This window comes from Euprymna scolopes, chromosome 36 (genome assembly GCF_053919585.1).
Source record: "Euprymna scolopes isolate OS-2025 chromosome 36, ASM5391958v1, whole genome shotgun sequence".
In the NCBI taxonomy this organism is placed as follows: domain Eukaryota; kingdom Metazoa; phylum Mollusca; class Cephalopoda; order Sepiida; family Sepiolidae; genus Euprymna; species Euprymna scolopes.
This window is the reverse complement of record NC_136517.1, coordinates 11,742,947-11,763,901: the sequence shown is the minus strand read 5'-3', so window position 1 is coordinate 11,763,901 and position 20,955 is coordinate 11,742,947. Positions and strand designations below refer to the sequence as shown.

The following is a 20,955-nucleotide window of genomic DNA, read 5'->3' as shown; positions in this document are numbered from 1 at the left end:
TATGAAAAGGAAGGGTTGTAAAGAGATAGCTTCGAATTTGGGGGTATCAAAACCAAAGCAAAATATGATGAAAGTAAAAATAAAATAGATAAACCCCATAATTTATTATACCATACCTGTTAACACTGAAACACTTATCACAATATTCTGTGAATTTATATTAAAAAAACCTTGTTAAACTTTGTGACATATTCCCATTCTATGAAGGTCAGGCGCGAACGAACACCTCAATATTATTATACCATATTTCTTCAAACTGAAACAATTATCAAAGTATACTTACGCAGATAGATATGAAAAGTCTTTATTAAAGTTTGTGCCTATTTCCATTCCATGGAGGTCAGGCGCGAACGCAGACCATACAATTTTATTATACCATCCCTATTTAAGTTAAAACAGTTATCAAAGTATTCTTATGTACATCTATATCAAAAACACTTATAAACGTTTTTTTTTTATTTTTTATTTCCATACTTTGTGGACCAGGTACGAACGCAGACCCCACAATTTTAATGAACCACCGTTCTGCCAAATCAAACATACCCATTCCTCTGTCTCGATACATCTTCTATCATTATATGTAATCAGTTTTTTTAAAATAGTCAACCATATAGGAGCCTATTCATGACTAGATACACACAGACATTCAGCTTTATATTATAGATTTTGTTTAAAGCTAAATCTTCCACTGCTGGTAATTAATGATGAAATAATATTTATTGATTTTAAACCACTAAAAATCGATAGATCGTCCCCTACAAGTATATTTTTACGTTTAGGAAAATATCTGTACATTTAACATGTGTTTTTGCGGTAATTAAAGAAAAATACAACTATGCAGTTAAATATTTAGAGATTTATAAAGATTCAGAATCGGTAATTGTATCGAATCGGGGGAAAAATATTGGAATCGTCCTATCACTACTATATATATATATATTTATATCTTGATTCACACTCCTCTATCCAAACGGAAACAAAATAATTAGGTAAAAAAAAAGTCACTAATTAAACAAAGAAAAGAAAATGAATAATTATAGAAGAATTTTATTTTAAACATGAAAGGAAAATTGAAAAATGATAAAGAGGGGAGGCAGAGAAAAAAGGTTAAGTATTTGAGGAGGAAAACTGAGAAAAGGGAGGAAAAAAAAATATTAAAGGGACAAAGACACTCAACTTACCTGTTATAATTGAAGCATGTGTTACAAGTACAACCACACTCCTAGAATGGAAAAAATAAATAAAATAATTAAAGGACAAAATATGCAAGGAATTGGCATCAAAATAAACATCTATTGTATAAATCTCACCGGTTTGTTAGCATATGTGTATGCATGTTTGTATGTCTGCCTAAAACTTTCGACAGAGGCAACGGATTTTCACAAGATTGGTATCATTTTGAAGCTCGATCCTTCGGACGACAAATATTGAAAATTGGCCAAAAACATTAATTCCTTCACCCTCAACTGGGCAGTTTTCTACAGGGAGGGGTCGCTTTTTTCGCTGATATTTTCAAAAGTTATCGCCTCTTTTCGATTGTCTAGCCTTAATTTCAACCTACGTCACTTCTGGTTTGGCGATGGGCACAACAGCAAACACGGTACTTTTTTTTTCAGTTTCTTTTCCTTCTTTGTGGTATGGGTTTGAGCTTGCCTGCCTACTACCACTTTTTCTTTTTGCGCTCGCAATTCCCCCCCCCCTCAACCAACACTCTTACATACACCTCCACTTTCTTTTCCTTTCTCGCTGTATGAGTTCGAGCCACCTGCCTACTATCACTATGGGGTTTGTTTTTTTTTTTTTACTCAACACACACCTCCAGGCTAGTTTTATATAAAAGAAAACATGTTTTACCCCCCCCCCCAAAAAAAAAAATCAATAGTAAATTGAAACCATGAACAATTAGATTTAACATTTCTAATAACATTTGCCATAAAATAGATATTTTCTTTTTTTTTTTTATATATAAGAAATCAATAGATAAATGTCAGCAGAAAAAAAAAATTGCCATTTAATAAAACTAGCTGAAGTATCTGCCGAAGTTGGATTCTCAAAATAAACTTTAATAATCTATTAGGCTTCAACATTTTCTTGAGATTGTAATAAATTTCAGCCCCCTATCTTCCAGGGAAACCAATCAATCAAGGCAAGCAGCTTCTGATGCATGAACCCACAGCTTTGTAACACAAACCCCTCCATTGAATTGAAATCTTTTTTTAAATATGCATGTATAACATCTGCAATACACTGAACTCGGCTGCCAACCAAGAGTGGCGACAGTTTCAGTAACTAAAGGCAATACTATCAATCCTGGTGCCAACAGTAATTTTGCTACAATACTCAAATTTTTTTTTTTTTTTTTCAAAAACATCTAATCTTTACAGTTTGATAATATTTTATTGAAACGAGTTTATTTTAACTATTGATATTACATGTTAAGACAATCCTCATTTGATGTCAAAAATAGCTTTTTTCATGTTTACATATGAAAAAAAGCTATTTTTTTGTTTTATCATTGACCAACTAAATTCTTGGCTTGCTAAAAATTGATCAACGTCACCTTTGATCAGTAGTAAGATTCTGAACACTGGGGGCAATCCGGATTCACAATCCCATAATTCAATTCTAATTTTCTGATAAGGAAATTATGTTCACACCAGCACGTTTCATGAATATATAAACGTTGCAATTCATTAAATTTTCTACAGTAATCTACATTGTAGCCAGGTACTAAGTTCAAGCCATTTTTCATTTAAATGTCTGATGGACAATATATTTCTCTCCACACTACAGTCACCAGAAGAACATCCTTTGGTGGTTTTGCTGTTCATAATTTGCTTAAAATTTTCATTTTTTCAAGAGGTCACACGAGAGAGTCGCTTACTCTTTCAGAAGAATTATCTTCTTCCCTAGAGAATGATGGAATAAACAAATGCCTGGAATTGGATGTTTGTTGACGTCGCAACCAACAAACGGTCTTTAACATTTGGTAAAATGTCACTTTTTAAACAAAACCGAATGAATTGCTCTTGCTGCTAATTTTCTTCAGTGTTCGCAACAAGAAATTATTCAATGGCAAGAATGCTGATAAATTTATCAAATCTGCTATAAGGCTATGGTAGGTAATAAATATAAGAAATAGGTTCTTACATTTTCTAACAAATCACTAAAATTTTTTATTAATTAGACCACCACTGACCTGCTGAATTAGTATTCGCTATATTATATATATATTACTAGCTGTACCTACTCGGCCACGCTGAGTCTGGCTGGCGCAAGTATTAGATTGATTTGTATCTAACCCTAACTAGACACAAAAACACACAAAAAAAAATACACACACAAAAAAAAAATAAACATGCAAACACACGAACACTCACAGACGTACACACACACACACTATGCATATAGTCAGGAATAGACAGGTTAAAGACTTCAAAATCATACATGAGATTTTGAAGTATGTAAACTGTCAATTTCTGGTTATGATTAAATGTTAAAGTCAAGCAATATAGTTCACTAAGGTTTCAGCAAAATCTGGGTCTTGGTTATGTCATTCGCTTAATCAGTTTTTTTTTTTTTTTTTTTTTATTAAGCATATAAAGAATTTTAGTCAATCGTACTTAAAAAAAATTATCCAGCTTAAAAAAAATAAAATAAAATAAAAAAAGTGAAATAATGGCATATCAGTATGTGCCAACATGTCGAAAAACAGTATTTAATAACATGTACAACCTACGTAAACAAAGAAGATTTAGCATGGTAGTGTAACTGTAAAAGAACAATTATGGTATATTTAATGTATAAAATAAAAAGGATTCTTGGCTTCTGAACATGTCTTGATGTGTCGCAATTGATTATGTTTATTTTATTTAAAACGATTGCCTCTTGTAGAGAGTGACGCCATATTTGAAAATTTCTGGAGCGTTTGCATTTATAAGATTTAGATTCTGGAATTAATAAATTGTCAACTCTCAGCCAATGAGATTTGGAAGAATGTGAGAAGGAAGAATTTATTATTTTTGAATTGGGAAATGGAAAGATCATGGTATGTATAGTAGGAGTATATGATCCAGTTAATAAGGGTGAAATCCCATATCTGTCGAAAGTGCAGAAATCCTCCGACTGAGTGCGGTGGGAGGACTCGTTTAGAGGGAAAAATAGGAACTACTTCTAAAGATGGTTGCAATTGTGATGATGTTGCTCCTAGGATGAAATATAGGATCTTATTTTAACTATTAGGTTGATGCAAGAATAATGATTTTTGATGTTGAACTTCAAAAGATCATAACTCCTTTCATAATAAACTTTATTAATCGAAATAAGAACCAGATGTGTCTGCTGGAAATATGTCACAAAGCCAGAACAGATTCAGTAAAAAAATCCCCATCTCCAAAAAATAAACTATGATTATCTGGGATATCATCATATGTGATTCACATAAAATAGTGATTGTGGATAAACTACTAAATAAAGTTTTAAACACGGATGTAACTTATGAAATAATTGAAAGCGGAAAGGAATGATTGGTTTGTTAGGTATTTATTGCTCAGAGCATGTAATCTAAGAAAAATAACTGAAAGTTATCAATGGAATTGTTTTACTGAAACAAACGAAAATATGATTATCTGGCAAAACGAAACATTTCTGGAAGAAAGCTATTTTTACCAGTAAAATTCTTTTGAAGTTTAGGTGACTGAAATAGGAATTTTTAAACAGTTTAAACTGCTTGACGATTATCATTAACAGTGTTTGTTAGATAATTATCAAACTGATAATCCAATATTATTAGAATTAGTAGAAGTTGTTTATTGAGAATGTAATCTGGAATAGTGGATCTGATTAGTGTTGTTGAACAAAAGTGGATCAATAAAGAGATTTGCTATTTATACCTGGTGGCTGTTGTTCATTCAAGTCAAGTCTATATTCAGTCAATAAGTACATGTAAATATGAAATGACAAGTTAAACGATTTTTTTCTGATCGAATGTGATTATGGAATGAAGCATTGGCTTTGTTATTTGTATAAATCTCTTGTATAGATAATATCTGGTGCTATATATATATATATATGACATTGTGGGGAGCCTACCATGAACATCTTACATAAAGTGTTCATAGCTAAAACAAGGTGAAGCTAAACTGAGACCAGCCATTGCCAAGGATTGTCTTTGGGACTTGTTTATTGCCACGATAAAACATAATTGGAAAATGAGAACTTTAAAACTAAATTGCAAATTCTGACAGAATAATTGGTATTCTGAGAATGAATGTCAATTCTCTCTTAGCCACACCAGTTACTATGGCAGCTTATATCACATGAGGTTACGTCGTTCAACACACAATCTTGTTCCATTGCATTGTCGGGGAGTAATATATAATTGGACATCCAGCTTTCAGCTGTAATTTGTGTGGTGGCATACCTGGTAATTCTAATGAATTTTTTTAAAATTCTGTAGCAAATTCTACAGCATGATCATCATGAAGAGTAGAATATAGAGAAGTGAAAGTTTGTTCTTCAGCTGATTCATTTCATCAATCAACAACTGATTGATGACATGAATACCATGTCATTTTAGGAGCTAGAAATGTTCTCGACGTTTGCCATCGAGGATGCACATATCTGGGTAAAATTTGCTACTAACTTCTGTGAGTAATGAAACGACTGATCTAATACATGGAGTAATAGCAATCCTGTCATGTTGCTCCCTTCCCCAAACAAAAAACTTTTCAGTACTTATGCAGAGAAGGTACCGTGCTGAACTAATAACGCTATTATTTTGAAATGCAGTTTTAACATGGGGAGGGTGTTTTGTAACTATTCTGTACTTTCACATAATAAAACAAGGCCGATAGCCATTAGTCGCATGCTCTCATGTAATGAATGAATGCATGAATGTAGGGTTGACATGAAATTCTTAAAGATAAACTAAAATGACCGAAAAATGGGCTGAAATGACTTAAAAAAGTAAATGACTTAAAATGACTAATGAACTTAAGGATGAATTGAATGACCTTAAGAATGGTTTGAATGTTTAAAAAATAACTGGAATTCTTCAAAAACAACTTGAATGATCTGGAGAATGACTTGAATGGCTTTGAGACTGACTGGTTGCAAAGTGGGTGATCATTTTACATTAAATTAATACAGAAAAGTGATCCCCCACTTTATATCACAAAGTTATAAACATAAGTACAGCATGTAGTAAGAACAGATACTACACTTTGATCTTGATATTTAATTTAATCCGTTTAAAGAAAAAATTACAATTAAAAAAATTTCAATATAAAATTAAATTTAAAAAGTAAAATCTCCAAAAGAAAAAACAAATTTAGGCACAAGGCCCTAAAAGACCTGGGGAGGGGAGTGTTGCAGGGTCTTTGTAACTAAAGTAAAAATTGGAGTCTTTGGCGACTTACTCTTGACTGGCAACATTTACCACAATACCTCATTCACTCTGGAATCTAAAGCTAACTAATGAATTCCCAGCGTTTTAGCAAAAAGCATATATTTACAATTTCTGTGTGTGTGTGTGTGTGCATTTTTTTTTTCTTTTATAAATTAAAATAAGTATGTATGCATTTGTGTGAAAAAGTTCAATTCATTGAAAAATAAAAGTTCTTAATTTGGTAACAAATACTTCGTGTTGGGGAGTGAGGAAAACAACCTAGTAAAAATGATCAAATAAAAATGCCTAGTGCATTGTTAGTAAGGTCCCTCCCTGAGCTAATCTAAGTAGTTAGATAGCCTACTGTTTTCCGGGGCACCAAAAACAAGCGTGGAGATCCCTAGTGGGGATTGGGGTGGATTCTTATTGGGTATTGGGGGAAAAAATAAATAAAGCATCAAAAAACAAAAGGGTGGGGGGTAGAAGGCGACCTCCGAGTAAGGGTTGACCAGGTGTGACAAAACAAAAGAGGGGGGGAGGGGGTAATAGTAGGGTAGCCTCAGAAAGTTCTCTAGTGCCAAAACAAACAATCGGGGGACGGGATCTCATTTGTACCACCAGTCAAGAGTCTCTTTAATTTCCTATTGCTAACCTAGTGGGATGGGTTCCGTAGGACCCAGTACCCCGTGTGAACTGCCTAAGGTGGTAACATGAAGTCAAACTTGGCACCTCATTGGATGCACAAGCTAGTGTCATGCACCCACCTCCTGTCAAAGATCACTCGAGGTAACCTCCTCCAATCGCATCTGATCTTTAAGCAGATGTTTAAAGTAGACGATCAGATCCCGATCCGGAACAGATATCCCTTCGCGGACTCGCTTGAGGCTTGTGATCCATATGACCATTCTCGCAACTGCTAGGATCGCCAGAAAACCCATTCTTTTCTCCCTAGGCAGCGGCAGATCAATGTTCTCCACAAAGTATGAATCGTCGAGTTCAAGCAGGCGCTTGGCATCGATGCGAGCCGTTACCTCATTGACGTACCCTATGAGGGTCTTAAGCCTGCTGCAGTGGAAAAAAGCATGACCAACTGTTTCCTTCATGTCTTCGTCGCAGTGCAGGCAATAAACCCGGGTCTCTTTTTTGTGCAAGTGGAGTTTGTCAAAGAGGGGCAGTGCGTTCCGGACAAGTCGCCAGGTAAGGGAAAATTCTGAGTTGGTAAGAAAGTCCTGTCCCGGCGCCCAACTCCACTGGGAGCGGACCTCCTCTAACGACATCCCCATCTGCTTCACTAGCGGTTCCTTTTTGCTACGCCCCACTAGCTCCCGATAAAGACTGTTTCTAGACTGTTCGAGAACACTGGTCCCTGGCAACGCTCTAAGTGCAGACCGGTATTCAGCGTAGAAGTTTTGTTCCCCCCTCGGTCTCCGCCGAGCTTCGACCGAGGGGTTAGATATGAGATTGGAAAACGAGCTTCAAACCGCAGTGACCCATGGAACATCTACTACAGTGAACGGTTCAGGAAGGCCAACCTCTCTGCGTGCTTGTGATGCAGGAGATCGGGTAGTCCCAAACCTCCCTCACTCGGATTTCGAATACAGACCTCTCTGCAAACATAATGCTTACTCTCATTCCACAAGAGTGAATCGAGGTGCTCCTGTAAGCTGATTCGTTGTTCTGCAGGGAGGGGAAGTACAGACAGATGGTAAAGGATGAGCGGAAAGTCATATCTAGCACACGCCTCCGCCCGACCCTTCAAGGACAATTTCCTTCGAATCCAAGTCTTCACAGAGGATTTGACCTTAGTCGCTACTTCCAGCCAGTTCCGAACCACACACCGAGGATCCGGACTAGGCCGTTGGTCCAACTGAAGATGCCCGGAAGCGAATTTACTCTGGTCCAGGCACCCAACTACAGACCCACAGACTTACTGCGATTGAAGACGACCCCCGTAACTTCTTTGTATTGAGCGAGCGCCTTGGTGACGGCTTGAATGTCCGTGGGGCAAGACACAAACACGGTGGCGTCATCAGCGAATGCGGACACCCTGGTTAGTGTGCCTCCAGAGAGAGCTATCCCGTGCAGGACTGGTGTAGTTGCCTCGTCCCTTAAATCGCGTTCCAACGCCAGGACGTACAAGAGAGGCGACAGCAGACAACCCTGTTGCACCGACTGGGAGACGGCGAATGACTTTGACAGCTTACTGTTGATCTGCACTGCTACTGTCGGCCTGTCATACAGTACAAAGATCCACTTGCGGAAGTCCGGATTTAAACCGGCGGCCTCCAGCACAGATCCTAGGAACCGATGGTCCACCCTATCGAAAGCCTTGGACTTATCCAAACTGATCAGCGTGGCCTCGGTGGCGTCTTCTGTCCCTCTATTATCGTGCGGATCAAATGAAGATTGTCCTGAATCGATCTCCCCTTTACAGCATAGCTCTGGTCTGGTTCAATCAAATCAGTGATGACAACCTGCAAACGATTCGCAAGAACCTTGGCCAAAATCTTTAACTCTGTGTTTAGCAGAGTCAAGGGCCTGAAATCATCTAACTCTTCCTCCCTACCATGCCATTGACCTTTTCTCAGCAATGTGATCACTCCCTTGGTCACCTGCCCAGGGATGGAACCCTCGACAAACCAATGGTTGGACACATCCTTCAGAATAGGGACCAACATGGATGACAGCCTCAAGTTTTTTTTTTTTTTTTTTTTTTTTTTTTTATTCAATTTTCACCCCAAACAAGGCACAGTGCCACTTTGAAGCAGGGGGCTACTATTAGGGAATTAATTAGCGGGGTCATTATGAAGGGAGAAGAGTAGAAAGATGTTTGTTAACATTACACTTGAACTTCTGCATATCATTGCAGTTGGGAAAGCAGAATCCCGGAAGGGAGTTCCAAAGACCCGCAGTTCTGGGGAAGAAACTATTGGAGTAAAAGGCTTTCTTGCACCTAGGGATCTCCACTGTAAAGGGATGAGACTTAGTAGCTTGTCGGGTTTGTCGGGGGTAGTTACGTCGGGGAGGTACAAGTGTTTGCAGTTCGTCAGAGCATTCACCATTAAAGTATTTGTAGAACAGGCAGAGGGATGCAACATCTCGTCGATGGGACAGAGGTTGAAGCCCAGATGACAGTTCAGGACCTATCAGGTTTGCGACTCTTTTTTGAACCCTGTCCAGGAGCGAGAGACAAGCAGCAGATGCACCAGCCCAGATGTGACAACAGTACTCCATACATGGGCGAATGGTTGCCTTATAGAGGTATAGGATACTGGCAGGCGTAAGTAGTTTTCTAGCACGGTAGAGGGAGCCAACCTTCCTTGCAGCAGCCTTGGCAATGCTCTCAATGTATCTATTCCAGTTCATATTCCCTGTAAACGTTAGGCCGAGGAGTTTAAAAGAAGTACTTTCAGGCAATGTGTTCTTGGCCATTGCTATTGGTGGTAGAGAAGGTTTCTTGTAGTTATTGAAGGAAACAAGCTTAGTCTTAGCAGCATTGAATGAGACCAACCATTTTTGTCCCCATTCCACTACGGATTGGAGGTCATCCTCTAGTGTTTCTGCCATTTTCTTGGATATGTGTTCATTTGTTTTCCCCTCATATCTGTTATAGAGAGTGGTGTCATCGGCAAATATACCCATCTCCGAAACAATATTATCAGGGAGGTCGTTTATGAATATCAGGAACAATAGAGGTCCAAGGATAGACCCCTGAGGCACTCCCGCATTTATGTCATATTGTTTGGATGTACGTCCGTCGAGGACAACTTTGATTTTTCTATTACTTAAGAAGGATTTAATTACGTTATGAATTCTTCCAGTGATTCCATATGATCTAATTTTCCTTAGAAGACCATCGTGCCATACCCTGTCAAAAGCCTTAGATATATCAAGGGCCACCGCTCTACCCTCCCCTGTTTTATCCAATGAACGGTATATACGTTCAGAAACTACAGTTAAGATATCTGCTGTTGAACGGGCTTGCCTGAATCCATATTGTTTGTCAGTCAAGAGTTTAGCAGCTGTTAGGTGCTGGACTAGGGCTTTATTAACTAAGGACTCAAATATTTTGGCGAAAAGCGGGAGGAGGCTAATGGGGCGATAATTTAGTGGGTCAGTTCTTTCACCAGAATTCTTGAAGACTGGTACCACAGATGCGGTTTTCCAGCAGTCGGGAAAACAAGATTCGTTAAGGCATTTATTGTAAAGTTTGGACAGAACTGGAGCAACCTCGGCAGAGCATTTTTTTAATAGCACAGCCGGGATGAGATCTGGTCCACATGCTTTAGAGGTGTCTAGGTTTTTTATAATAGCATGTACCTGAGAAGGGGTGATTTTCAAGTCGTCAAGTGTGGCGTCTGTTCGCAGAGGAAAATAAGGGAGTGAGTGGTGTACCGAGTTCAGTGTGGAGTTTGAGGCAAACCGACTGGCAAGCAGATTAGCCTTGTCAGTTGCCGTGCAAGCAACCTCATGATTGTTTGTTAGTGGGGGAATAATTGACTGTCCATTATTAACTACGCTGTTGTAGATTTTCCAAAAATCCCGGGTTCCTAATTTCTGTGCTTCGATGCGCTTTCTGGTGGTTTCAGAGTAATCTGACTTAGCTGTGTCTATCACTCTCTTACAATTATTTCTAGCTTCTATAAACTTCTGTTTATTTGAGCTGGACTTATGTCGGTTGAATCTGCGGAACGCATGCTGCCTTTGACAAATGGCAGCTGCACAAGCAGAAGTAAACCATTGGGGGGAGTGGGGCTTGCTATAGTATTTCCGTGCGGGAACATGTGCTTCAATAGCAGTTTTGAACCATTCAGTTGTCTCATTTGCACACTGTTCCGCTGGAAGAGTAAAGATATTTTGCCATGGGGCATCTCTGATGAGCTCCCTGATGGCTTCCCAATCAGCCTTTTTGTAATACCTCGTTGTTTTGAGTAGTGGGTCTTCAGTTTTAGGGCGAGAATTTAGGCTGATTTCTACCATTATCACAGCGTGATCAGCATTCCCGAGTGGGCTATGGGCATTTGTTGTACAGTCATTGGGAACTGTTGTCAGAAAGAGATCTAGAAGTGAGGCATGTTGATCGTGCTGGTCTGGGAAACGTGTCGGAAATGTAACCATCTGAGATAGGGAATGAGATATAGAGAAGCTATATGTGGCGCTACCAGCTACGTCTGTGTGATTTGAGAATCCTAGCCAGTTACTGTGGTGGACATTGAAGTCACCAAATACATGTATTTGTGCGCTAGTATCGAGGGAGAGTGCTATATCTATGCTGTCTGAGACTTTGTTTATTAGGGTACAGTCTTGGTTTGAGGGAGAGCGGTAGAGAAAATATAAGTAGCTAATATTGTGTTGCATATTTAGTCTGAAGCACATAAAGGCCTGGCCCTCTGATTCTAGTTTTATTTCTCTAGTTAGGGGGAGGGTGTTTCGAATATAGACTCCAAGTCCATGCATATGTCTGTCCGAGTCCTTACGGTAGAGTGGGAGATAACCAGGCATGTTAAAGTGGTTAGAGGGTATGGAGGAGTGAAGGTTAGTTTCACTTAATGCTAAGATATCCGGGGTGTTTACAAGGAGAAATGACTCAACATCATCTAAGTTAGTTCTAAGCCCGCGGATATTAGTAAATGCAAGCCTCAAGGGAGGAGGCAGGTTGGTTTTCTTTGAGTTTGGTCCTGGTTTAAACGTAACTTTTGCTTGAGCTGTCATTTCATTTTATTTTATTTAAAAGTTTCAGTTAGGGTGGATGAGTGAGGGGGTGCTGGACAAGTAGTTGTGCAGAATACCAGACATGCAATACAAGTAGACCATCAGCTGTCCTCACCCACAGGATTGTGGCCTCGGGAAAGCCCACCGGGGATGAGTGCAGGGTCCCTTTCCATGCGCGACATGGCACTACAAACATCCCGATATTTTACAACTGTTGATGGAGCAGCCGCTCTAAGCGCTACCAAAGAGTTAGGGCTCCTGTACTATCAGTCGGAAACAGCAGCCAGGAACTGTCAATCCGGTACCCTCAATCCATTAGGCAAAGCCAGCCCAGTCCAACTGCACTGACATATATGGCACTGAAGCACCCCACTGTGTCCAGTTTAGGGGGATGGGATGTGGCAGGAGTGGGGAAAAGCGGCGTTCATTACCCTAGTCAGGAAACAAGGTCAACCACTGGGTGATTCAAGCGAGTCCCTGTGATAGTACCTCTACGCCTGGCCAATAGGCAAAGAAGGAGTATGAAAGCCGAGCGATAGACAGAGTCTATCTCCTCCTTAAGCAGTTTAGGTTTGCCAACCGGTGATTTGTTTGAGTCACCAGCTCTAGGAAGGTTGTCGTCCAGGACTGAAGAGGCCTCCCTCCCCTAGGTTTAGTTTCAGAGTTTTCCTTCTCCTAGACGGATGGCCTGGGAAGACCTACGGGTCCATCAGCTCCGAGGGGGTTCGCCCCGCGCCTGGGTCCTAATCCAGGTATTTCTGCGACCCCGCATGGGTAGTTAATATTTATTGGTTATTTAGGTTAATATCTCCTGGAAAATCGGGCATTTAGGTTAGCTTCTACAGAAGATTTTCACTCCTCAAGTGTGGTTTAAAAAGGGCATTATTATGCTGTCCATTTTCATTTATACTGAGAGAGGGCATACGTAAAAATTCATGCAGTGGAAGCAGTTAAATTTGCTACAGTATTGGATCGAGAGAGTCGAGTTGATGTATGGTTAGATATAGTTTTGTAAGTTTAGCAATGTATGGTTAGATATGGTTTAGTAGGTTTAGGAATGTATGGTTAGATATGGTTTAGTAGGTTTAGGAATTAGACCATCAAGCCTCAGAGACTTGTTGCATCCGACCTGCTTCAACACAGTAATGATCTTGTGTTCCGTGACAAGACCATCACAGCTAGCCGCTCGAGCCGCCGTGAGGCGGGGCGAGTCTGCCAAATAGCTGCCAAACTCTTCGATCCTGAGTCTGGGTAATTGGGTGAAATGCTCCCGAAACCACTCACAGATCTCCCGCGTCGAAATGAGGGTGTGTCCTTCCAGCTGGTTTACTTTTCAAATGTACCCGTCCGAGCCGCGCCTTAGAGCAGCCTTTATGCTCAACAGCGTCAACGTTAACAGCCTCGTTGGAGACTTTCATTAACCTAGCCCTAAGCTAGCCAAGCGGTTGAGGTCTTGTCTAGCTAGTGCTATCTCTACCCCCCCCTCCACTGCCCGAGTCAGCCTATTCTCTATACGCTTCTTGGCTTTAGCCTTATCTAGCGCAAGGCGTTGGTTGTACTGAACCGAGAAGTGTCTGATCTTAGCTTTGAGACTAACCCACCGCTTACTCCCGGTAACCGCCCCCACTAATGCCCACTAGATTAACTCTGTAACCTTCAACTGGTAGTCCTCCAGCAAGGTGCTGTTGAACTTCCAGTATCCGGCCAGTTTAGGCTTAGAGCTCAAGTTCAAATGGGCCATAACAAGTTTATGGTCCAAGTGTCCTAAAAAGTGGAACGTGGCGCAAGATATGAAGTCTACATCGCCTCTTCTGACTAACATCCAATCCAAGTAAGTACTTGAATGGTAAGGCACATTAGGATGTCACGTCCACATCTCCTGCCCCGGGTGATCCATGTGGAATCTGTCGACCAGGTCGCCAAAAGGCCAAGAAAAGCTTAAAAAGCTAAGAACAGCATCTATTAACAGACCTTTGATCTTAACCAAAAAGGCCAAGCACAAAAGTGTTACGGACAGACCGACAGACGGAGTGACAGAGTCGCTTGAATGCGACTAAAAACAGAAAAGATACCGTTAAATTTTAATTTAAAGCACCATATTTGTTATTGTATAAATTAATGTATATACAAAAGTAATTCTATAATCTGTAAATTAATCAAAGAACCCCCACTATACAACAAAAATAAAGACATTTTCACTAGTTATGTTGAGAAGTTACTATGCTGGACCAAAAACATTTTTAAACCCATAACATGCATAGCGTAGGATGTTTTGCAACTATTCTGTACTTTCACCTAACAATCTAACATGTTTTTAATGTATATACTAAAGCAATTAACAAATCAATGTACTGAGTGAATTAATTGAGCCCCCTCCCCCCAAAATTTAAAGATTCAAATAACGGCATTTGTTATTGTCTTTTAGTTAATGTAATAGCATATGACCAAAAAGTGTCTTCTGTGTTTGGTATATTTTTGTTGGGAGAAAGCACAATGGTTAAAAATTTATACACGAATGTTGTTTTGTGTCAAAAATCTGAAAATGTGTAATGCTTGTTGCGGCAGACTGTTTGCTTTCTTTTTTTTTATATGACAGTTTTTTATCCTACCTTGACAAAGTTCAAAACTGGCTTTGAAACCTAGGTGATGCCCTTTTCTGTTTACCAGAATTTCTTTCTCAAAAAAAAAAAAAAGGAAAAAAAAAGGAAAAAGACATTGTGAGTCTGTCTCTGCTCTACTGTTATTTTCATGACAAGTGCTCATCTAAGCTTCAATCCATGGTCCTCCCTCTTGCCAAACGTACAAAGAAAAAGAAAAAAAACTTGTCTAACTATAACAACCATCAACACTTTCCCCCTACTCTCTATCGATGCCTAAATCTAAATGCAAATTCCATGGACAAAGCTTCTTTCCTAGAACTGCCTATCTGTAGAACTGTTTCACTGGCTTACTTTCCAGCTGACTGCAATATTGCAGTATTCAAATCTAATGTAAACAAGTTCTTGTTAAGAATCCCCCCCCCCCGCTAAATAATACATTTCTTCTCAATTTTCACCACTAACTATTAATATGCTGTTATCTCAGTGACCACCATACACTCATTAACCCTTATCCTCGAGTGACCTTCAGGCTTTGATAAATAGTGACCCCCATGTAAAAAACAAACACATGCAAGCATGCAATTTTGTTTAAGCCTTTGAAATTACATGAATCCGATATTCAGTTAAGCACATGCAGACAGCCATTCAAATTGCCTGAAACTTTTTGAGGGGCAGTCATTATTTACATACGAAATGCACATAAATTGACTGTGAACAAAAGCGAAACATGCAATATTTGAATCCTGTGAAATATTTGGTAATGATGTCAACTGGTGTAGGAGGAGGACAGAACAATAAGGAAGGAAGTATCATGCTACCACCTCTAATTGTTACCTGTTTGGGAGAATATATCTTGCCAGAACAAAAAAAAAATGAAGTTACGATAGTGAATGAAAGTGAATGATATACATAAAACCTACAACAAATATTGGTTAGCAGTCCAACCATATTGAAGTTATATATGGTGTCTGCATTTGCCAAACTATTTGTTTTCCGGAATGAAGTAATCTTTCCTATTTTGTTAGAGATATACAGGGTGTTCCACAAGTCATGCACAAATTGTGACATTAAATATTTCAAAATCTATTAAGGATATAAAAGCATACCAAGATATAAATAAAAGTGAAATTGGCTCTGTGTGTGTACATTTCCCTACCAAACTGCTGTTAATTTTCAGTCTCCAGACCCGAGATTTGACATAATGGGTATTGAAATTTGTGAAAATCTTTTTAATCGGTTTTCAACCAGAAATTTGGCTGACAAGAGGTCAAAGTTCAACAATTTTACCTTTAAAAAAACTCTACCAAACTCCTCTGCCAATTTTGGGTTTAAACAATTTAAATTTTAGATGTAGGTTACTTGGACATGGATTTAACTTTTTAATTTGATTTGAGTCCAAAACATATTAAGGAGTCAAAATTGGGGTCAAAGTTAAAAATTTTACCTCTGCTGTCTACCAAATTACTCAGCCAATTTTTGGTCTAAACATTTGAAATTTTACATAAAGTGTATTCAGACAGGGCAAGCTTTTTAATCAGTTTTTGGCCGAAAATTTGACTGCTAAGGGGTCCAAGTTCAAAAGATTTGACCTTTGCGGTCTCTAGCAAACTATTCAGCCAATTTTGGGTTTAAAAACTTGAAATTTTAGATGTAGGTTACCTGGACAGGAGTCAAACTTATATATACACACACAAAGTTATGAACAGTACATAGAGCCCGAGCAAAGATGGGCTGAACTGTTAGTGTATATATATATAATCATTAATATTAAAGTTGAACTTGATAAATTTAGCTTTAAAATTTAACTTATATAGTTCAGTAGATATAAAGTCTGGAAGTTTTTCCGGGACTTCTGGGACACCTTGTATTATTAAATATATAATTTCTTAACTTTGACATTGATAATCATGTTTTTAAATGGATTTCATCAAGTAAAAACACATTGTGATGTCATAAGACTTTCTATTCTTCCCTTTCTTGTACAATTATTTACATCGCTCTAATCCCTTTTACCATCCCTTTTAGTAACCCTTTATTCATGCTATTTGTTCTTCCTCCATCTAAAATATTCACATACAGATAAAGTGTGCACGGTGATAATCAAGCAACATTATTAATATACAGACAAGCAAATATAAACATTCCTTGTGCTCAAAATCATAAATGAGGTGTCTATCAAGAAATGCAACAAAAAAAAAAAAAAAAGCATTATACCAAGATTAACCCTCTCCCCAAGCCATGACCAACCAGAAGTGTTAATTATTTATGTTATCCTTAACTATTATCACCTGTAATAAACAGATTGAATGTTTTAGATAATGGATGAAAGATAAATGAGATGAGAAGTGGTGCAATGAGGTGAATAGAAAAGCAGCAGCAGCAACAACACAGTGCAAGAAAGAGTAAGAAGATGACAAAAGTCAGAGCAGAAAAAACAGCAGGTAAAAAGAAAAAGGTGAGAGTAAGAAGAACAAAGGTGTAAAAAAAAAAAAGAAATAAATAAATGAATAAATAAATAAAATAAACACATATACATATATATATATATATATGTCATATATATATATATAGTCATCCACATACAGTACTGTTTCGCCATTTCACAGCTCATCAGTACGGTTAGACAAGCAACTACCTAAAGCCAAGATCGAAACCCAACTGCCTAAATAGCAGTCGGAGCTTCTAACTATTGCGCTATTCAGCTGCTGTTATACGCCAGTGAATTAACAGTGTTTTGACACTTAAAATACCTAAGCTCAATTTGTTTACACAAAAAGCATCGCTTGATATGCTAATGCTAATTTGTATACCACTTCCCAATATGCTCAACCTAAGATAGGGAGCATTAAAGATGTATTTACCCAATTCTTATTTCAGTCAAGTAAATTACTTAGTCTTTTTTTTTCACTCACATTTACCTCTAACAAGGCATATCACCAGTTAGACATAAAGGACTATGATTTGGGAGCATGCCTAAGAAAAATTAACAAGATGTTGGTTTATTGTACATTTAAACTTCTGCATACCAGTGAAGTCAAAGAAGCAGGTGGCAGGAAGGGAATTTCAAAGTCTAACTGTTCAAGAGAAAAAAAACTATTAAGAGCAGAAAGCTTTCTGGCATTTAGGGATCTCAACAGTGAAGGGGTGTGATTTTGTTGCTAAGTGGGTTTGTCAGGGAGAAAACACAGTCAAGTCGGATTATTTTATGTTCTTTCTTGTTTCCACAAAGATATTTGGCTTTTCACCTAAGCGGTAGTCTTCATTTTTTTTTTTTCTCTGTAACCAATAATAAAATCACATGTGAACTAGACAGCATCCCAAAACAAAAATCCATCTTTTTATACTGCCATCTCAGAATTCCAACAGCGCCTAAATTCGCATAATCATATTCTTTGTATCTAAAAGGATTCCAGATTCATGTACTACTGTTTCTCTGCGGCAGGTACATAGCAATCATAGGTGCTTATTGCCATGCCTCTCCACACCTCAATAAAATTACTAAGTGTTGGGCTTAATTTGACCAGGAATGAATATGTAATTCTGCTCCAAGCTCTGTTCTGATTCCCTTTAGCATTTTTATTATTTTTTTTTTTATTTCTATAAATTTTCAATTTTCTTTGGTTCAATGGAAAATAAATTTAAAACTATAGAGTTATTTCCCTTGATTTGTTAAATGAAAGAAACTTTTTCTGCTTTCACAGTCACTAATTTAATCCCTGATAACTCCAAGCAAATGAATATTAGAGTAAATTATTTATGAAAGTTTGTTCGAGATGATACAGAAGATGAATATACACGGTTTTAGATGGTCACACAGAAAATAATTTATATATGCCCTTGTTCAAAAAGAAGTGGAATTTGATGAAATTATTTCCTTACCTTGCAAGTACCAGACATCCTTGGGATGACCACAACTGGCTTTGCAGCAGACAGTGGATGATGAAACATGAGAGTTAAGACTGATGGTGCCCGACTTCAGAAAATAAAGTGGAACACACAGCTGAGATTAAGAAGGGCTGAAAAGGCGCATGTTTCACATTGTCTCAACGAGACACAGGCGGCTGGAAAAAAAAGTTTTTTATCATGTTATATTTATAAAAAATAGATAAAAGCTAAACATTTCCTTTTTTTTGTATACCATTTAATATTGGATGTAGGTATCAGACTTAACATTTACTGACACCCACCTGGCCAGAAGTATAATTTCATTAACCTAGTCACATAAGCCACATGTGGCACAAGAAAAGAGACCATCCACAATCAACATCAATTGGCTTCCATCCTTGATAATTTATAATATATATATATATATATATATATATATATATATATATCGCCCACAGAAAAATGATTTAGAAAAAATAAAATGCTGTAAAAGGACTTTATATGATTGAAAGCTTGCTCATTCATTCATTTTTTAATTTTTTTTTAGATACATTTATTTTAAAGAAAAATTTTTTTCGCACTTTTACATTTCTAATAATATTACTGTCCTATTGTACAATGTTTTAACTCAATTCTGTTTGCTACAATATTTCATATTAATGTATTTCTTTCAATTCAGGAAATGGGGAAAGAGTATTCGTTTTGTTGTCATGACACCGTCATCCCAAGTATTACCTTATCCTTTTATTTATTTTTTTTTTGGGGGGGGGGGTCAATCTAGTATATTTTTGTTCATCATGGTGCCATCCAACCAAACTAGCAAAAATATGCTTCTTCCAGTCAAAAGTACCAATCATACAAACTGAGATTAGTGGTCATGATACAAAAAAGAAAATGATACTCTATTACTTTGGTTAGTACAACACCACCAAATAATAGAAATGATCCTACAGGACAGCTTTATTTCCATTGTATATAATTTGGCTCAGTGATTGGATTGGCCTGTTGTAGGTGGTTTGTAGGCACAAAAGAGAAAGGGAGAAAATAGTCCAAATGTCAAAGCTAGGTCAAAATTCTGGTCAGGAAAGAGCAGGCGGCAGAGGGGGGGGGGGTAGATCAAAAAAAGTCTGAGTAAAACAGAAGAGAAAGGTGGGGGGAAATAAAGGAAACAAAAAATAATGTATTTTATGTTTTAATTTTGTAGGTCTATAATTTTCAATGTATATGGCATTTGAAGGAAAAAGGAAAAATAAAAATAAAAACGTGAGAAGAAAAAAAAAAGAAATGTAAAGTAAAATAAGAAAAGAAGACAGAAAGAAACAGGTAAGAAAAACAAAGGAAAAAAGTTAAAAGAAAAACGAAGAAACAAAAAAGAAAAACATTTCACTAAAAGTTCATTCACTAATTGTGAATGAGTGAAATGTTTTGTAGTTTTGTTTTGTGTAAAGTTGAAATAATTCTTACTTTTACGTGACTTTTAGTGAGAGAGGACTAAAAGAAAGGCGTTCACAACACGTTTCCGTTGAAGAAAAAAAAGTACTATGCCTGTGAATCTTTTGCTCCTCAGAGTTTTAGCATCCTTTGTTTTCCGCATAAATTCTTTCATCACTGTTGCTCTGTGTATCTGCATGTGTATGTCTAGCAGAAAAAGGGTCACACAGTAAAAGTCATCAATGCACTACATGACACAACCAATCACGTGGAGCATGACATTAATGTTCTTATAAACAATGGCATTTAGATTTTTTGTATTCTTTGATGTTATTTTTTTTTTAAAGTTAGAAATAAAAGCAAGAAAACAGTTCATTCGTTTAAAAAAAATATTGATATACACAAATAAGGAAAAAAAAAATTTTTTTTATTACATTTTTACCCCAAACAAAGCACGGTGCCAATTTGATGTAGGGAGCTACTATCAGGGACATAAGTTGCAAGGATACTATGTAAGGAGTTGAGCAGCAAGATGTCTATTCACATTACACTTGAACTTCTGCATGTCAATACAGTTGGAAAAGCAAGAACCCACAAGGGAGTTCTGGAGAAGAAACTATTAGAGTAGAAGGCTTTCTTATATCTGGGGATCTGTGTAGGGGGAGGGGGACCTAGCTGCTTGTTGGGTTTGTCGGGGGGGGGGAGTATTTATGTCAGGAGGATGGTTACAAGGGCTTGTAGTTCATTGGAGCATCCACCATTAAAATAAATACTTGTAAAACAGGCAGAGGGATGCAACATTTCGTTAATGGGACAGAGGTTGAAGCTTAGATGAGAGTTCAGAACCTATCAGGTTGGCGACTCTTGAAACCTGTCCAGGAGCGAGAGACTAGTAGTAGATGCACCAGCCCAAATGTAACAACAATACTCCATACCTGG

General features: G+C 37.8%; 1 protein-coding gene across 2 annotated transcripts in view; it reads right to left on the bottom strand.

Moving 5' to 3' along the window:
- Positions 1-20,955, bottom strand: part of LOC145260341 (tight junction-associated protein 1-like) — a 105,285-nt gene that overhangs the window by 50,292 nt on the left and 34,038 nt on the right. For both annotated transcript variants that reach the window (XM_080118259.1, XM_080118257.1), the window contains 2 exons: positions 18,580-18,761; positions 1,182-1,222 (listed from right to left, as the gene is read on the bottom strand). In XM_080118259.1, coding sequence (XP_079974385.1) covers positions 1,182-1,222; positions 18,580-18,648 — 110 coding nt within the window. In that variant the 5' untranslated portion in view covers positions 18,649-18,761. The remainder of the gene's footprint in view (positions 1-1,181; positions 1,223-18,579; positions 18,762-20,955) is intronic.